Source organism: Podospora pseudocomata, chromosome 5, assembly GCF_035222375.1.
Source record: "Podospora pseudocomata strain CBS 415.72m chromosome 5, whole genome shotgun sequence".
In the NCBI taxonomy this organism is placed as follows: Eukaryota; Fungi; Ascomycota; class Sordariomycetes; order Sordariales; family Podosporaceae; genus Podospora; species Podospora pseudocomata.
The window spans coordinates 1,167,430-1,185,376 of NC_085889.1; the positions used below are offsets into that span (position 1 = coordinate 1,167,430).

Here is a 17,947-nt window from a genome sequence, read left to right on the forward strand (position 1 = left end):
TTGCTGCGCCCATCGAGGCTTGGGGCTTTTGATCAGTCTGTGGTGCAAACTTTACTGTCATTGTGACATCGACGGCATTGCTTTTTGGTGGTGTAGCTAACGGAAGGGCTTGGTGTAGGTTGTGCAAGCAGCGCTCAAGGCTTTCAGGATGGAGATAACGAGAGATATGTGGTGTTTTGGGTTCTCGTAGCAGGCCGTCACGAGTCACAATCTCCGGTTTGTGGGGTTTGTCCGGCGGTGCATTTGACCAAACTTTTTCCACTTCCATGGCGGGAGAGAAAAACCATCGAAGGTTCCATCCAGCCCACTGGGAGTGCTCCACAGAAAGATCGAACTTCGGACAACGTCAACACCCCGCCTTGGTGATAGCAAGATGGTGTTTGCGTGGGAGGGGGGGGGGGGAAGGGTGGTGGGCGACAACGTCGGGATTCACATCGGCCAGGCGCAGCTCCTCTTGTTTCCTGCCTCCTCAATGCAGTGTCGTTCGCGGGCCTTTCAGTAACATTTCCGGAACGCTCATCCATCGATCTATCGCGAACATGCGGGAACCTCTCCAGACAGCTTTCCACCATCCAGCCACCGATACACCAACACGAACAATAGCGGCAAACGGTTGAGGACAAGCTGGAATCCAATTGCCAACGCCACATCCCCACCCACGCATCCAAACGGTGCCATGTGAACTGCCACCTCGGAAGATATCATGACTGAGCTTCTCTCCCAGGTATAAGTCACACATACCTTCTCTGTCTCTCTTGCCTTTTTGTCTCTATTGCCTTCCTACCTCTCTTCTCTCTTGCCTCTGTCTCTCCTCTCACTCTTCTCTTTCTTCTCCTTCTTCTCTCTCTTCCAGTACTCAAGCAACAGCAGTACACGTTAAGGCCATCGCCCTTTGACATCTCATTTGAAAATGGGTCTCCTGGGTCACACACCCAACGGGAAACCAGCCTTTCTCAATCCAAGAATACCTCCGCAGCGAGCTATTAGGGACCGTCTTCTACGCCAGATCTCCCATCGCTCCGCGCCTATCCGTATGCAAACAGATACCCGTCACCTTTCGCGCAACCCAGGTCAAGACCTCGACAACGGTTTTGCCTTGCCCAGACAACCAGAACTCGCTCCCTTCGAATTGGACCTCTCGGAACAGAATGGTATGCCGAGCAGTGTGGGGAGAGGTTCATTGGAGAACCGACAAGCTGAGTTTGACTGGTTGACCACACTGGTTGAGACAGTCGATTCCTTGCAACAAAAGGGGGATAGCTTGGACAGGCTGGTGGAGAAACTGTCCAAGATGGCGGATGATGGGGGGCTCAGGCAGGGAACCATGGACACATCCATGCTAGCAATGCTGGTGGCGAACCCTATTTTGCAGATGATGAGAGACATGGATAGGGAGGGCTGTGAGGTTACGGACGACATGATTCGGCAGTCAACCGCCGAGATCAGGAAGCTGGCGGGCATAACCGGAAAAGGATTCAACAAGGTGTTGGCTCAGTTGAGCAAAATGCAAGACACCTCTGTTGACAAGTCGGGTACCCTCAAAGTCACGGCGGAGGAAAAGGCTGAGGTCGAGGCTGAGCGGGATCTTGCGAGGCAGCGCAACAGCCGTGCCTGCAATCACCTCCCTTCCATCGTGTTCTGGCAGCCTCCGTCCAGTGCAAACAACTCGCTGAGCCACCTCGCCAGCAACAGACTGTGGAACTGGAACCCTATCAACTTTGCGGTCTTTCTGTCGCCTAGCTCTACTGACAACTATGACGACCTCTCGCTTGTCGACACCGCCATGGCAGAAGCTTTCTTTTCCCGAGTTACCTACCGCGTCGCCCGACACAGGCATCACCACTTTCTTGGCTACAGTGAAGTGAGGCTCCCATGCGAAGCTGAGGGCCAGGGTCCGCTGATTGTCGGCCGGGACCCTCCATCCATTGCTAACTGGGGAGCATGGGCCTGCGTGAATGCCATGTTGCAGGGCGTGGATGAGTACTGTTGCTGTCCAGAGGAAGCCAACTACTGCCTGAGGTATCAAGTGTGGCGTATCCCCCCAGGCTCTGTTGGATCGGAGCTAAACGTCTTGAAGCTGATGTGGTTCGATATTGATCCGCTGCGGACTGGGTGGGATGTCGTGCAGGCCATGGGCAAAAGCTATTGGATCCCGGTCAATTTCGTGCAGCTCTTTGCGCCTGCGAGGTATGCCACTCAGAACCACCCGCAGTGGTGTGATCTGTCAGCGGTCGAGGGCTTTTTTGTGGCCCTTGTCATTGGTAACTCTTCAGGAAAACGCGACGAGTGTTTTCGACAAGCCGAGTATCTCTTGGGAGATGCCGAGTTGGACGGGACTGACAGTGACGGTGTAATCAGCAATCACTGCGATACCAAGCGGACTACGCCCTCCACCTGGGACCAGGAGCTGCGCCGTGACGGGGACCTGGACAACTGGCGGTGCCTGAACTTCGTATTGGCACTTTCACAGGATCAGGCCGAGGCGCATCGGCGCACTGCGCGCACCCGACGGGGTCAGCGGGCGCCAGATAGCTGGAGCGTAGAACTATGCTGTTGTCCGGAACGCACCCCATTTTGTCTGGCCATCCGACTGGACAACCAGAGGGACACCAGCGGTGAGAACTACAAGTTGGTTCGGATCAAGTGGATCATGCGGAGCGACAGGCTGTACGAGGCTAATCGGCTGTTGCAATCACCTGTCTGGCCCATCATGAACCGTGAGGCTGAGGAGAGACTGAAGGTGGTATTCCAGACAGAGGTACCGGAAGAGTGTGACAACTGTAAGGCGGATCAGGACGACGAGGAGACGGATGAAGATGAAGACAATGATGAAGAGATGAGAGAGACTAAGCAAAAGGAAACCATGTCGCCCCTTTTCAGCGAGAGTGATGATGATGATGGCGAGGAAGATCAGGATGGATCACCTGACACTCTGGACTTTACACGCGCCTACTCTCCTCGTCGGTCGCTGCCTAGGGTGGCCGGGCGGAGACCATGGTCTGGTGAGGAGGAAGGGGAGGATCAGGCCAGGAACAAACGGCGTCGGGTGGATATCACAACCGAGATCAGTGGGTTGAAGGGGATCGCTAAAACCCTAAAGCTCCCTCTCCCCTAAAGAGAAGGAGAAATTTCAAGACGGTGTTGATTAATGGTTATAGACTGTTAAGTGTTATAGGATGATATCTGGGTTAGTGTTTATTTTCAGATGAATGTGGGACGCGGAAAGGTCTAATGGGTTACGAGGAAGTTTGGATAATTTTAGTATACCTATATTTTGAATCGGTGCTGCATGTATAGTCGAAGTCAGAAGGATTTGATATGTTTACGAGAACATTGTGGGGCAGGTTTTTGTTTTCTTCTTTATCTAACAATTGAATCTTTTACCTCTGACCTACACCTGTACCCAGCCGTAGGCCTTTAACATCAAGTGCCTTATTCTGTACATGTTTGCATTCTTATCACTTATCTCTGGCGTTTGCAATCTTTAACAGGCGCTTGCACGCCCCATCATCTCCTCCCATGTCGAATTGATTGGACAACAACCGCTAGTGTTCGCCACCCCGTTCATGCCCAATATTTTATCCTTCCCCGCCGCCGGGCATTCCCATATCACACACTCATACCTACCTACCTGATCTTCCATCCGTCCCGTCGTATGCGTGTCAGTTAATTCCCACCATCACAAAATGTCCGAACAATCCACCCCCACCAAAACCCCCAAATCACCCCCCTCCATCATCTCCACCCAAATCGGCTCTGACTACGACGACCTCGAGAACGACCCCCCAACACCCCCCTCCACCTCCTTCTCTTTCGCCAGCCCCTCCACCTCCCGTGCGCCATCTCCACAGCGTCAGAAGATGTGCATTCCTCTGTCCCTCCCATATTGCAAAGAGGGTGCGATCCCCACACCAGGAAAGACTTACATCATTACCGCACTGCATCTTCCTTCCTCGCCGCCTCCTCATTGCCCCACCGATGAGGAAGACAGCAGCAACCAGATCCTGAGGGCCATGACCCTATGTGGGGGGCAGCTCAAGCTGAAGGAGCTACGGCGGATGAATGTGACCACTGGGTGTTGGTTCTGGGAGTGCATCACCAAGGAAGGATGGCTTGGTTTTAGGAATGTGGCTAGTGGGACATATCTGGGCCAGAATGGAAAGCTGGAAGTGGTGGCGACTGCTCCTCACTGTAAAGCGTGGGAGTGGTTTTGCGTGAGGAGGGTTCCGTTTGTGGATCGAACTGGGGGGAAGGAGAAAGAGAGGGATGGGTATGTGTTGTTGATAAAGCATTGGGATACTTTGAGGTGGGTGGATGTGTCGATTGTGCCGGATGGGACGGTGAATAAGGAGAGGTGGTGCTTGGCGGGAACGGACAGGGCGACTGTGTGGGGGTTTGTCGAGGTTGGGGAGCATGATGGGTGAGGTCATGGGGTTGGGACCACATGGATGGTTGCAAGTATGAACGACGTCTATTCGATCGTGATACAACATTTGATAAAGGTCGGAAGCGCTTCTGAATACATAGTAGGAGTGAAGAAACAACCACCGGGTAGCCTTTACCTTCACCGCACCCAAGGCATTTCGCCTCAAGCCTCCCTCCTCGTAATCGTCACATTCATATGCTCATGCAGCGTCGCCCCATAGTTCCAATACTCAAACGGCTTCGCCGGGTCAGTCATGGCAAAGTCATATCTCAAAAACAACTGTCGGTCCCAATTGTCAGCATCATTCCCATGCAGCTTTGATCAGATCAGCAACGAAAAACACTCACCTCGAACAACACCTTTCTCAACTCGGTATACGCCAACTTCTTCCCCAAGCACTCCCACCTCGTCCCCGAAGCAAACACCAACCCCTGCGTCAACTCCATCTCCTTCAACCTCTTGGGGTCCCTCTCCTCCACCCACCTGCTCGGATTAAACCTGTCCGCATCTTCCCCAAAAACACTCTTATCCCTCATGACGGTAAACTCGGATATCCCCACTGCCGTGCCCGCGGGGACTTGATATCCGCAAATGACATCATCCTTGTCCGAGCACTTGAGCTGCAATCCCGAGATAGGTGGCCACATTCTCAACCCTTCCTTGATGACCGCATTCAGATAACCCAGTTCGAGCGCCTCAGCGTCAGCAATAACCGGCCTGGTGACCTTACCCGACCTGATCGCGTTGTCGATTTCCGCCTGAAGAGCGCCGTGCGCGGCGGGGGTGGTCGAAAGATAAAACACCGTCATCCTCAGCGCCGTGGCGGTAGTGTCGGTCCCCCCAAACAGCATGATCAACACCTCCGCCTCGACTTCTTGACGAGAGAGGTTACTCTCCACAAACCGCTGGAGGATGTCCTCCTCCCCTTTGGCCTTGTTCTCGTACCGGGCATCAACCCTGTCTTTGATCAGCCCAAGCAGCTTCCCCATCCCGTTGTTGTCATGCGGTTTGGGCAGCAGGCTTTTCACCAGGGGATTGTTCATCAAGGAGATAATCACCGGAAACAATCCGAGGGTGGTGACGGTGGGGAGCATGCCCTCCAGGGTGCTGATCGTGTTGTTGAAATCCTCGTCAACATCCAGATACCCAAAGGGAGTGGTGAACCCCAGCGCGGAGGTGGTGTCTTGGGTGAAGTAAAGGAACTTGCGCGCCATGTCCATGGGTCGGATGCCGGTTTCCTTGGAGGAGACGTATTTCTTCTCGATAAGCCCCAGAAGCTTCCCGACTTGGGTGTCGATCACGCCTTCTTGTGTGGTTATTCCTTTGGCGTTATACCCCGGGAGGACGTTGCTGCGGATGCGGTGGTGGACTTTGTTCTCGTTGGCGGTGAGGATGTTGTCGTTGGCTGGGTCGAAGCGGAAGCCGTTGTACCAGACGTCACGGTGCCAGCCTGAGTGGACGGACCACATCCGGCGGATCTCTTTGGTGTCGCTGCAGATGAGCCTGTTGTGATGATGGAGTTAGTCTGAATACGCGGGACGTAGGCGAGTTTGAGGGTGTCGTTACCAGTTCGGTCCAACCCTTGCCAACGGTCCATACTCGCCGGCGACTTCGGCGAGCGCATTTGGGATCCTGCCCGCCATGGTTTTTTTGAAGATCCATGATCGAGACAGGGCCGCCCCGGCAGGGCCGGGGATATGCCGGAGCCGGAGATAGGTCTTGATCCTGGACGCAAAAATGTACAAGACTGATGAGACCAGAACGCCCGTCAGGACGAGGCTGTTGAAGATGACCATCTTTCACCCTTTTTGCTCTTTTACGAGAAAAAGAGAGAAAAAGACCAGGAAAGCATGCGACGGTCCCTGGGACATCTACCCCCCGTGGGATGGGACCCGGCCTTTTCATAAAGCCCATTCTTGATACCCTTGAAGAAACCCACAATGACCTGCATGAATCTGCAGCTAAAAGTGGTATTCCGAGCCTGTAGACGACCCTTGATAGTGGATTCAATGGCTTCGTACGGGGTACGTAGCAAGCCATTCGCCAGTGAGAAGTCGGAATTCGTCATGAACCTTGTTTGTAAGGCCTGTTGCAAAAAGTCGTGGCATGCAGGCCACTGCTTCCGTATCAGATAGTTGCTGCGCCCCCCCTTCTTGAGAACTGATGGATTTGGTAAGCGTGCGGGGACAGATGCCAGGTTCGCATGGCGGTTTTGTGGTTTTGGGTCTTGGTAACACAAATCATTCGTCGACAGATCTTGTGTGTGCATGCAAGTGGTTATTAATGGCCGAATGGTTTAACCGCCGATCACAGTCAGCTTTTACGTGTTTCTTGTTCGGCGAGATAAGATGCCGGGTGGTGGTTGTTATTAAGCAGCAGTTCGCCTCTGACGATATTGGCTTGGATTATGGCCGAATGCCCAAGTGGTGACGCTCCAGATGTTTCAAGAAGTGTTTATTAATGCTGCCCAGAAGCCCACTTCAGCCCGGCTCAGTCATCAAACAGCAGGTGTAGTAGGTAGCGATTATGGTTGTAGCCTATTGGATCATAGCTACGACTGACTGGTTGTCCTTACTGAGCCTCGAGACGTGCTCGTGTCTTCGTACATGGATCAGATGGGAGGAGGGGGGTGCTGGTGAGTGGTTTTCAGAAAAGACCAGTAATCAGAAGGCGGGGGCGCGTCACCCATCGCAACCCTAGGTACCTAAGGTACCTGCTCAACAATCGTGCCCAACTCCTCTGGGCAATACTTGTTGCACAGAGTCTTCATGTTGGTCATGACACTAAGCCAACGTATTAGCCCTGATCTTGACGCCAAGAAACACAAAAAGCAAGGCAGCACGACTCACATCTCTCGAGGATCTGACCCCGGAATAAGAACCGCAGCCGAAGATCAAAGCGGAGCGAGTACAACAGATTCCTATCATCCCACTCCTGAACTACCCCCATCATTAGCACCACCTCCCTTGAGTCTCAACTTGTTGAAAGGTAAAGGCCTACCAGGTTCATCAGGCGGAAAACACCGCTTATACTGCTCCACATACTCCTTCCTACTCAGCTTATGCCTCACCGCCCTCCAGTTCCCAATCTCGTGTTCGTTGTGGGCGTAAAAGGCCGTTGGATCAAAGACAAATGGCTTCCCAGTTGCCTCATCAGTAGCGCTGTTCTCATCCCAGAGGTCACCGTGGATCAAGCAGGGCTTGATCTTCCCTTCCAAGGGTTCCAACATACGAAGAATTACGTTGTCGAGAACCAAGTGACTAATGCGCTGGAATTCGTCATGGCTGTGATGCCCTTCGTGCTGTTGCTGAGAAGCGAGATGGTGTGGCCGAGGATGTCGCGGAACAAGGTCGTCCAGGATGGTTGCCACTTGATGACGTCGTAAGGGTTTGGTGCCATGGCAGGGAGGTTCGTGGAAGCCAAAATTCTCCTGTGGGGGAGATGGATGTCTTGTGGAGATGAGCGAGTTGGGCGACGAAGGCTTGCTGGGCGGGTGGTTTGAAGTCCGATGTGGTGGGAGGAGGCGAGTGAGAAGTAAGACGTAGATTCCGTGGTCTCGTCCCAGAGTGAACCCCAGCCGTAGGCTTCGGGTACGAAAGAGGGGGACACCGAGCCAATTGGGTTCAATCCAGAGATTTCGGCTGTGATCATTCTTTTGGCAGTGGCACCCAGGGATCGCTGGGGTGCTCTCTAGAAGATAAGACTGTCAGCAAGTAAGGTGGCCAGTATGAGAGCGAGGACCGTCCACGAACCTGGAGGAAAAAATCTCCGACACTGCCATCGGGAAGTTGCGCTGTGATCTTGGCGGTCTGGCCCCCAGAGCGATCTTCCGTAGTGTCTGGCGCCGATCAACTTGGAGCCCTTGGTGGGAAATGTGCGCCTCAGTTTCTTGTCTGGCAGATGGTTCCAGTCCTGGAGCAAAAGGTTCACCCAGTTCGGGCTTGGGAACAGGCCCAGAAGGTGCTTCTGTTCCGACGTGGCGGTTGAGCTCAGCCAAGTCAGCCATTCTGTCGATATTACAAATCTCAAAAGAAGAAGAAAGAGGAGAACGGACGAAGTATAAGCGCGATAGTGAGTGGGGTACTCGGTTGATTTAAAAAAGAAAAAATTAATTCAACAGTGCAGCCTACGCAGTGCGAATCCAGTGGTGTTTGTTGGTTGGTTGGCACGAACTGGCTGTTGGTCACGAGAGATGAACCGCCAACAGGATAACCTGATAGACAGGTGACAAAGCGGCAAAGCCTAACGCGACAACATCAATCCTCTGTTCTGCGGACGAAAGAAACAGCACCCGATTCATTGACAGGGCCTATCTTACAGCTAAGGGCCCGAAACCCTGATAAACTCCCACCCAATTGCCTCCCCTTTCTTCTCAAATGCCAGACACCCTCTCTTCACCTCTGCCACAAGCCCAACCTGGTCGTCACCGAGCCGCTTCCCTCCTTTAGAGAGACACGTCTCCTTGAATTTGATCTTGTCCAAGACGGGATCCCTCCTCATTTCCCAATCCACCGAAACCACCACCTTGCCATCAGGATTGAGCTTCACGTCCAGCAGGATCCAGCGTGTGTCATTGTCTTCCAGCCACGGGCTCTTGAGCCGTATCATTGTCTCGTCACCAGCGATGTCCTCAAATGTCCATTTCCAGCTAATGTGCGGCGACTCTTCTGGATTGTGCGACGACGAGATCAGGAAAAAACGTCGCTTGGTATGCCCGAGGATGCAGCCGGTTGTAGGCACACGTAGGAGGTATGTTTGCCCAAGTGCTGGGAATGTGTCCGGGACGACCTTTGGCCCGAGGAAATCGCTAGGAGATTGTGCCTTTGGTGCTGGTGGTGGGCAATCGGGCATTTCGATATCGGTGGAGCCGTGAGCGGAAATGAGCAAGTCGGCCAGACTCATTTCAGATGCAGAGTCGTGGGTTGTCGAACTATTGATAAAAAAGGACGGGAAATTCGGCTCGTTGCCGGAAACCCCGACTTGGTCGATGTCCATTGTTTCTGTTAGGGCCTCATCAGTGGATGTTGGCATTTTTGTCGCAATGTATTGTGCTTACCCATGATGGCAAGATTTGAAAACGTCTCGAGTGAAAATTTCTAGGTATTCACTGCTGGTTGCTGCCGGAACACACGCTGATGTAAATTTGTAATCGAAAGTGATTGTTTGGGAGTCGAAATCTGGACAACAGGAGCAAAGAAGGAGCTCAAACTTCCTCGATTCTGGAGCCTGACTCAGCAAACAATCTCAGGGAGCATACTGGGAATGACTGCCTCGGGCATCTGTACGTGTCAGCTGCGAGGGCAGGAAGCCATGGGTCACCAGGTAAGTATCTGTGGCTAGCACACACACACACACACACACACACACACACAGCAGAAGATCAGATGAAGAATTTCAACGCACTATAGCCTGTTGAATCTTTGATCCATTTCGAGAAATCCTAGCCTCAGTTCTCCTGCTGCTGTCTAGATTTTATCTACCTAATTTTGTCGCACAAACGTCGATTTGACAGCCCTAGGAAAGTGGCTATGCTCCGTATGAGTCTCCAACCCAGCAAGGTTGATGTCCTTCTTAGCTTTTCCAGGGCACTGAAAAAGAGATGGATATCCTACCCTTGCCATCTCCTCCAATCTATCAACATCATCCAACCCAGGCCTCTCACCACCGACTTCCTCCAGCTTTGCATATCTGTATGTTGAATTGTTCTCCGAGGTAGAACCAGACCAAATGATCCCCTCGCCCATCTTGTTATATGTCAAACCGAATGGTTCGATGACCCCCTCAGTCCTCTTAAGCTTGATCTTTAGCTCGCCCGCAGGCGCTCTCCCTGAGAAGTTGACAGACTGTCGACCCTTGGGTCTGACAGGAGTCGGCGTAGCTCCAAAGTCTGATCCCTCCTTTGCTACCCCACACTCCCACAGACAGGTCCGATCGCCCTGTGGATGGTACGGAGACAGATCGAACCGGAATCTAGGCCAGTGATTTGGATTGTGAGGCAGGATACTAAAGGAAATGGTGTGGCCAGTGTCATAGTCGCAAATAATGTTGATGCGGCCAAGCTCAGGGATCGAGTCTTGACGGAGGGGAAGAGCCCTGTGGGGGCTGGGTGCAGAGAAGTCCAATCGCGAGTGGCGGCAGAGAACTTTCTGAGCGGCGGGGCGACGCTTGGTGTTGGCGCTGGTTGGCTTCATGGTTACTGCTGTGGAGAGAGGACAGTTATTATTCGATCCAGGACAGAACATCACCCATGAAGAGCCTGAGAGACATAATGCTTACCTGACATTCGAGGCCCTGTGAGAACATGCAGACTGTCACTTCCAGGGAAATCCGATACAGATTTCGGAAGACATACTGCCAAAAACTGAGGGAGATTTCTCTCCCTATCTTCTACATTTATACCCCTCAGTATTCTAATGAACCTGAAGTATATAACCGCCGACAGAAAATAGAAATCGAAAATAAAACGGGCTGTAGAAAATAGAGGTACTTCGGTACATCGAGCTTGCATTTTCAGGCTTTCAAGGCGGAATGATGATGAAGCATAGCTCTTTGTATAACTGGACATTTACCACTCCGATCTTCGAAGCCGAAATCAAAATCATATGTGTACTATCGCAAGGAATGCGTTTTGCTGAGGATTCAGCCGAGAGACTGGATCACGTTTGGATGTCCGTACACGTTTGTGCTGGACTTGGCTCATCACTGCGGCACAGCCCAGGCCCTCACCTCAGGTATATAGTCGTTTGCTCCCCTTAGCCTACCCGCAAATCTCAGGTCTTGCGGTTGTTGATACTGGGGCGATGTGCTATAATCCTGTAAGATCTGGACGGCTTTTAGGAAACCGACGGTAGGACGGACCAGCCCCTTCTCAAGTGCGTGCTGTTCTGTCTACTCCATTATCTCTGCTCCGTAGGAGAACGTGCTATAGAGTGTCACAGGTAGGACCGGTTAACAGGTTGATGACAGTAGTATTCAGCTAAGCTACAATCTGGGCTCTATTCCGCCGGCTACGGGCAGGCTCTATTGTCAAGACGTAGCCCAAGGAGCTACAAACAGGTTGGACTGGAGTCGCACACGTCTCTGCTCTCTCCACGCTCAGACCAACGTACACAGCTATACCAGAAGCTCATGCAGATGAACCTCCACCTTCTGCTCTATCCTTGCTTCCTTAAGTTTAGTGCACTCCTAGAGTGGCCTAGCTAGTTGCAATACGCTACCGGACTGGTATACCGCAATCATCTCGATTTGAAATGATTGATGGCCCCACCATCTTGCCAGTCCGCCATACATTTGTTCCCAAATCAACTCACGAAGCAGAAGGCAGGCCACGACAATCCCGCTTTCAACTCCCAAAGCCCTTTCTTGCTTGTAAACATGACCGTGCGCCTTGATCTTCTGCGGTCTGTTTAGACTTCGTAACGGCTGTCCAGTTGCGCCGCGCCTGCTTGTCCAAAGGTATTGCTGGCTCCGGTCGATGATGCTGCCCGACTCCGCGGACCAATATGATTGGACATGGACACTCCATGGCACTTTGAGCTTGCGCCTCCACGCAATTGAGAGAATCAACAACTCAACTGCTCGCACCAGGCATTTGACCTTTGTCCACCAGAAGCGATCGGTATCAAACACTCTTCACCTACCGCCGTCGAACAAGAAAGGCCGGAAGTAGCCTCCACTTGGGAGCAACCGCGCCAACGTTTGTCGAGCCACAGCATCAGCGGTGCGGGGAACTTCTACGATTCTCGGGATTGACCGTGCAAACCCCGCTGCCAGTACCTAGCCATGCCTTCTGTCAATCTCAGCCAGGCCATGCATTTGATCGGATGGACCACTGCTCTTAGTCTCTTAGCTGGTGCGATTGTCTTTGGCCTGTGGTTCTATCCCACGTTCACGCGTTCCAAGCCCGCACCGTCGTCTCAGACCAGGGACAGCTCAGGCCCCGCACGATCCACGCGACAAGACGTCCGCCTCTGTCAAGTTAACCCTGACAAGAGCGAGACAGACACCGACATCGACATCATTGCCATTCATGGCCTCGACACAAAGTCGCCGGACACGTGGACATGGGCAGACCCCAACGATCCCAACAATACCGTTAACTGGCTGGCCGACCCGCGAATGCTCCCGAGTCAAGTGGAAGCAGCTCGCATCTTCACATGCGACTGGCCTGCCGATCTGCTTCAGCCGTCAGACTTGGTCCAGAAGACGGACGACGAGATCGCTTTGCTCCTATTCGAAGGAATCAAGAGAGATCTCTTGAGAACGCATGATAAAAAGAAAGTAGACCGGCCGATTCTCTTCATCGCTTCCTGCCTTGGGGGAATCATCTTGGCAAAGGCTATTGTGGGCGCCGATTATAAATTCAGCAGCTATTATACTCTACGGACAGCAACACGTGGGATTATCTTCCTCGCCACCCCCTTTGGAGGGACTTCGTTCGAAGACGTAGCTATCTGGGCAGATCCAGGTCTGACCATATGGGCTGTGATCCGTCGCCGAGAAGTGAGTAACCTGCTCGGCTGGGTGAAGGGATCGACCTCCGCTCTTGAGGCACTAGTTCGGAAGTTCACGCGGCTATGTCAAGATAATCACAACCCCTACCATGTGTTCTGCTTTTACGAACTTGGAATGACGAATCTCTGGCGCAAGGTATTTCCTAGGCTGCCGGCCTCATTCCCTGGATGGAAGCAGGTAAGAAGCGTGACGCACCGTCGTCCCAGAGCTACGACTAACGATTCCCAGCTGGTCGACATGAGGTCAGCAACCCTTCAAATCGTCTCTGAACCACTGCCGCTCGATCGAACCCACGGCCTGATGAACAAATTCGGCAGCCCCGACTGTCAGGATTATAAGAAAGTTGCTGGAAAGATTGAAGAGTTTGTCAGGAAAATCCGTGAGGGAACGCCCCTCGCACAGGCGGATGCCTTGATTCGCAATAAACACTATTCGTCGGAACGCCTCAAGATTGAACGACTGTCGGGCGGCCTGCTGCCGATGGACCGATGCTACATCAATCTGGCCATTGTCGAGCGGCCTGGCGATCATGCAACTCGCGGAGGAAAAGGAGATATAGCACAACAGTCTTCCCCGTTTTCACGCTCCGCCCGATTGAAGGTCGACGCACCAGACAAGAACATCCAGGTTGAGTTGTCAGCACTCTTCGACCCACGCAGAAGAGGTGATGTTGAGACGAAGCCTAGACGGATCTTGATTCGAGGACGCGCCGGGGTGGGAAAAACTACCCTGTGCAAGAAAATTATCCATGAGTTTACCAATGGCACATGGAGCCAATGGAGCAAGTTATTCCACCGCGTGCTCTGGGTACCTTTACGGCATCTAAAACTACACGAGAGACGTCAGGTGGCGGGATACAACTTCTTTCATCTACTCAGTCATGAGTATTTCTCTCTGCCGCATGACAGACCGGACCTCGCTAAAGCGTTGTCAAATGCATTGGAGACGAGCAAGAGTAGCAGAACTCTGTTTCTCCTGGACGGTCTAGACGAAGTGGTCCAGGACTTGGACAGCTCAGGTGACATGTCCCGCTTCCTCAAGGAGCTGTTAAGTCAGCCGAACGTCATCATCACGTCCCGACCATCCGGCAAACTGCCAGCTGGCGTGCATGCTATCGACATCGAACTGGAGACAATTGGATTCTACCCGGATCAAGTCAATGAGTATCTTGCAAAGGCTTTCTCCGAACAGGCCCGCGAGATTCAGTCGTTCCTTGAGGACCGTTTCCTGATTCAGGATCTTGTGCGGATCCCAATTCAATTAGATGCGCTCTGCTTTACCTGGAAAGCAGGCTTCCGTTTCGGCACGAAGTTTAACACTATGACCGCTATTTACCAAGCTATTGAGAATAGCTTGTGGAAGAAGGATATCTTACGATTGGAAAAAAAACATGACGGGGAGCTCCTGACCGAAGCCCTAGTCCTCGGTTTCGATTCGTTCCAGGTCGAAGTTTTCGTCAATGATGAGATCGAATTTCTTGAACTACTTGCTTTTACTGGACTACACAACGATGTCATAGACTTCGAGTCTAGAAATTGGAAAGTCATATCCAGTCATCTCAAACATCCCTTCGTACTCGAGAAAACGCTTCCACGCATCTCTTTTCTCCGGACGTCAGATCTCCCATCAGATCTCCCATCAGAACACCGCAACCAATCTTATCACTTCTTGCACTTGACTTACCAAGAATATTTTGCTGCGCGGTATTTCGCACGACAGTGGAAAGAGAAACAACCCCTCGAATGTTTGCCACTTAGAGGTGGAAAATCAACCAAGAGCAAGCCTGCCACTTTCCTTGAGAAGCACAAGTACGATACTCGCTACGATATCTTCTGGCGCTTTGTCGCAGGATTACTCGATGCCGATGACATGGCGCTCGACTTCTTCCAGATGATTGAGAAGGAACCACGCGATCTCCTAGGACCTACGCACCAACGCCTTGTCATGCATTGCCTGAGCGAAGTTGAGCGGAAGGAGTCGAATTTCACGGGACTTCGAGCGAGGCTAGAAAACCAACTAGAACAGTGGCTACTGTTTGAATCCAATTTTACGGAGAATTCCGAACTAGTCCGTGAAATGGAGTGTCCGGGGCAGGTCTTGTCCAATGTATTAACGCAAGCATCTGAAGGCGAAAGAACGGTTCTTCTCAATTCACTATCAAGACGAACAGCAGTGCCATTCAATGTTATAAAAGTCGTATCTCCCTGGCTGACCAACCGCACATCTGCACGCCAATGTGCTGCTATCTTACATATGTTAGGAAACCAGCATAATAACTTACCGGACGAGATCCACCAAAGCATCGCAGCACGGCTCGAGCATGAGGACGAGAGCGTCCGGTGGGCAGCAATCAAGGCGCTTGGAGACCGCACCGACCTCCCCGACCAGGTGCTCCAAAGCATCGCAGCACGGCTCGTGCATGAGGACGGGGGCGTCCGGGGGGCAGCAATCGTCGCGCTTCGAGGCCGCGCCAGTCTCCCTGACCAGGTGCTCCAAAGTATCGCAGCACGGCTCGAGGATAAGGACGTGGGCGTCCGGTGGGCAGTGATCGACGCGCTTCGAGGCCGCACCGACCTCCCCGACCAGGTGATCCAAAGCATTGTAGCACGGCTCGTGCATGAGGACGGGGGCGTCCGGGGGGCAGCAATCGACGCGCTTCGAGGCCGCGCCGGTCTCCCCGACCAGGTGCTCCAAAGCATCGCAGCACGGCTCGAGTATAAGGACTGGCGCCTCCGGGAGGCAGCAATCGAGGCGCTTGGAGGCCGCGCCGACCTCCCCGACCAGGTGCTCCAAAGCATCGCAGCACGGCTCGAGGATAAGGACAGGGACGTCCGGCGGGCAGCAATCGAGGCGCTTCTATATCAATCAGCATTATCGTTAGATGTCCTCATCCCATTTATACGATCCTTTTACGACGCTTTACTCCAGAAGAGCTTTAGGGAGCATTTATACTGGTACGCTTCGGAAAGAAGTTTTATAGCGACTAATCTTCGATATATCTCCTTAACTAGCGTGCAACATAACGTCAAGGAGGTGGTGAGGAAGCTACTGTTAGAGAAGGGCGCTGCTAATGTAAATGATGGACGCAGACGGCTGCCGTCCACACTTAGCTGCTGAGAACTGGGAGGAAACAGTGGTATAGCTATTACAGCCAAAGCCATAAAACAACTCATTCGTTCCATATTCATATCCGCACTTTTCTCCTTCCAGTTTCTTATATCTTTATTCATAGCGTGCCACTTGAATGGCCCGGGAGGACGTGTAAATATATATTTGTTTGTGAGTTCTAGCATCTTCGAGATATTTATTTCTCACAAAATAATAACTCACTTACTACTAACCCCATTCTACATTGAGCGTCAACTCTCGTCACGTTATCATCATGCGAAGAGAACTATTGTGTCGCCTTTGGAGGGCTCCTCCGGACTGGCTAATTATATCACACTCTTACCGCTCCGCCGCATGCTGATAAGGTGTAGGTCAGAACTCACGACCCCACAGTCGATCATGATCTATACGTGGACCCACTGTCACGGCGGTTGGCTTGCGTCGCATCAGACGACAACACCATCAAGATCTGGGATGCGGCAACGGGATCATGTACGCAGACGCTTGAGGGACATCGCCATTCCGTCTGGTCGGTAGCGTCTTCCCTCAACTCAAAGGTCATTGCATCCAAGTCAGATGATGCCAACCCCCCACATTATTAAGGCCATGGGATAGACTTGAGCCAAAGATGGGCTCAGAAAACTGGCTATAGCTGCCTCTGGAATATCAGTCAAGGTGTTCAGTTGTAGCGGCATCAACAGTTGGTATTCGCTGTTCTTCGGGACGCCTCCTAACTATCACGTTCACGACAGACAGCTAAGCTGCCCTTTCATTCTTTTTCTCCCTCTCTTTTTTCTATCATAGCATGACACAGGAGGGGTCTGGGGGGCTCCATTAATTTATAGCCCGTCGCAATACTCTAGATCCTTCTAGATCCCGCCTCTTTCATCAATTCAAGTATTCTATTTCGTCATCAAGATAGGTCGTAGAGACGTCATAAAGCTATGACCCACTCGAACAACTCGAGATCGGATTAGTTGGCTTGACGTACTTCCAAGCTCTTACGTATCACAATACTCCTTCCGCCAGAAGACAAGACAATTATATCCCAAGGAGACAGCATAGAGGTCATCACATTTTTTGAGCACGCTACTTAGAGAAAAGAAAGCTGAGCGCCAGATCAGTGCTGTGACGTTTGGCCCCATGAAACTGGTGTTATTTCTGATTAGCCATTGTGGTGTCGCTTCTGATAAGGTCCTTATCGTGCCTTCCAAGATCCCCGGATCTGGCATTTACCCTAATAACGCACGTTGCAGAGCCGCAGCACCTTGGCAACTCCAAAAGCGGCTAATGCACACTTCGCCTGCATTCGCAACTGCATGTCACGGGAGAGGTAGATAATCGAGGCAAGCTACGATAAGTCTGGCCAATCTGAGTAAATAGTAAGCTAAAGAGGGAAAACAGCAAAGTAAACAAAGTCTGGCTGCCAGCAGGGCTTTAGAAATGGCCAAGCTTGGACCTGTGAAAGCACCCACGTGACTCTCACGTGCCACACTTCAACTTGCCCTCCATGTCACCTGATTTCTCCTCCGCATCACTGTTTGCTTTGCTCCATCCACCGGCCCATCATCGTCAGCGTGATCTGGATCTTGGCCCTCTGCTGTGCTGACTTTCTCACAAGCCGCTCTTTGGTGGACAGCTCTGGTTTCTGTAAGTATGTAAATATAAAATGGAACTGTAGTTAAGATAAGTAGTATGTTGGTTTATATGACGATTCAACTAGGCCTTTACCTTGACTTGCAAATTCGTTATTCGAACTTATGCTGGTTAATTTAGACATTTCGAAATCAAACACATTTTTTCCAAGCTGAAATTGACAGGGGGGTAGGGTGGAAGAGGCAGTGCTGCTCCTAACTACACACCCCACCCAAGTCTAAAAGCGGCAATACATTTCCCTTA

At 52.0% G+C, this 17,947-nt stretch overlaps 7 protein-coding genes across 7 annotated transcripts; 3 read left to right on the forward strand and 4 right to left on the reverse strand.

The window, feature by feature from the left end:
• Window positions 1-910: 910 nt before the first annotated feature.
• On the forward strand, window positions 911-3,115 carry QC762_513075 (uncharacterized protein; the record flags this gene model as incomplete). The annotated part of the gene is made up of 1 exon (XM_062891694.1): window positions 911-3,115. The coding sequence occupies one exon, from the start codon at window positions 911-913 to the stop codon at window positions 3,113-3,115; it is 2,205 nt and encodes a 734-aa protein (XP_062741793.1).
• A 571-nt stretch (window positions 3,116-3,686) lies between these two features.
• On the forward strand, window positions 3,687-4,424 carry QC762_513072 (uncharacterized protein; the record flags this gene model as incomplete). The annotated part of the gene is made up of 1 exon (XM_062891693.1): window positions 3,687-4,424. One exon carries the CDS (start codon window positions 3,687-3,689, stop codon window positions 4,422-4,424), a length of 738 nt encoding a protein of 245 aa, XP_062741794.1.
• QC762_513070 (uncharacterized protein) lies at window positions 4,008-6,222 on the reverse strand (the record flags this gene model as incomplete). Its single annotated transcript, XM_062891692.1, has 3 exons — window positions 4,008-4,705; window positions 4,774-5,929; window positions 5,993-6,222. The coding sequence occupies 3 exons, from the start codon at window positions 6,220-6,222 to the stop codon at window positions 4,589-4,591; spliced, it is 1,503 nt and encodes a 500-aa protein (XP_062741795.1). The 3' UTR covers window positions 4,008-4,588.
• A 908-nt stretch (window positions 6,223-7,130) lies between these two features.
• QC762_0077140 (uncharacterized protein) lies at window positions 7,131-7,655 on the reverse strand (the record flags this gene model as incomplete). The annotated part of the gene is made up of 3 exons (XM_062883838.1): window positions 7,131-7,228; window positions 7,276-7,365; window positions 7,427-7,655. The coding sequence occupies 3 exons, from the start codon at window positions 7,653-7,655 to the stop codon at window positions 7,131-7,133; spliced, it is 417 nt and encodes a 138-aa protein (XP_062741796.1).
• An 8-nt stretch (window positions 7,656-7,663) lies between these two features.
• Window positions 7,664-8,207, reverse strand: QC762_0077150 (uncharacterized protein; the record flags this gene model as incomplete). Its single annotated transcript, XM_062883839.1, has 2 exons — window positions 7,664-8,114; window positions 8,179-8,207. 2 exons carry the CDS (start codon window positions 8,205-8,207, stop codon window positions 7,664-7,666), a joined length of 480 nt encoding a protein of 159 aa, XP_062741797.1.
• Window positions 8,208-8,746: 539 nt separating this feature from the next.
• Window positions 8,747-9,693, reverse strand: QC762_513050 (uncharacterized protein; the record flags this gene model as incomplete). The annotated part of the gene is made up of 2 exons (XM_062891691.1): window positions 9,483-9,693; window positions 8,747-9,426 (listed from the first exon to the last, which is right to left on the reverse strand). The coding sequence occupies exons 1-2, from the start codon at window positions 9,484-9,486 to the stop codon at window positions 8,747-8,749; spliced, it is 684 nt and encodes a 227-aa protein (XP_062741798.1). The 5' UTR covers window positions 9,487-9,693.
• A 2,262-nt stretch (window positions 9,694-11,955) lies between these two features.
• On the forward strand, window positions 11,956-16,650 carry QC762_0077170 (uncharacterized protein; the record flags this gene model as incomplete). Its single annotated transcript, XM_062883840.1, is given in 4 exon segments — window positions 11,956-13,117; window positions 13,169-16,012; window positions 16,151-16,413; window positions 16,425-16,650. 4 exon segments carry the CDS (start codon window positions 12,209-12,211, stop codon window positions 16,648-16,650), a joined length of 4,242 nt encoding a protein of 1,413 aa, XP_062741799.1. The 5' UTR covers window positions 11,956-12,208.
• Window positions 16,651-17,947: the final 1,297 nt, after the last annotated feature.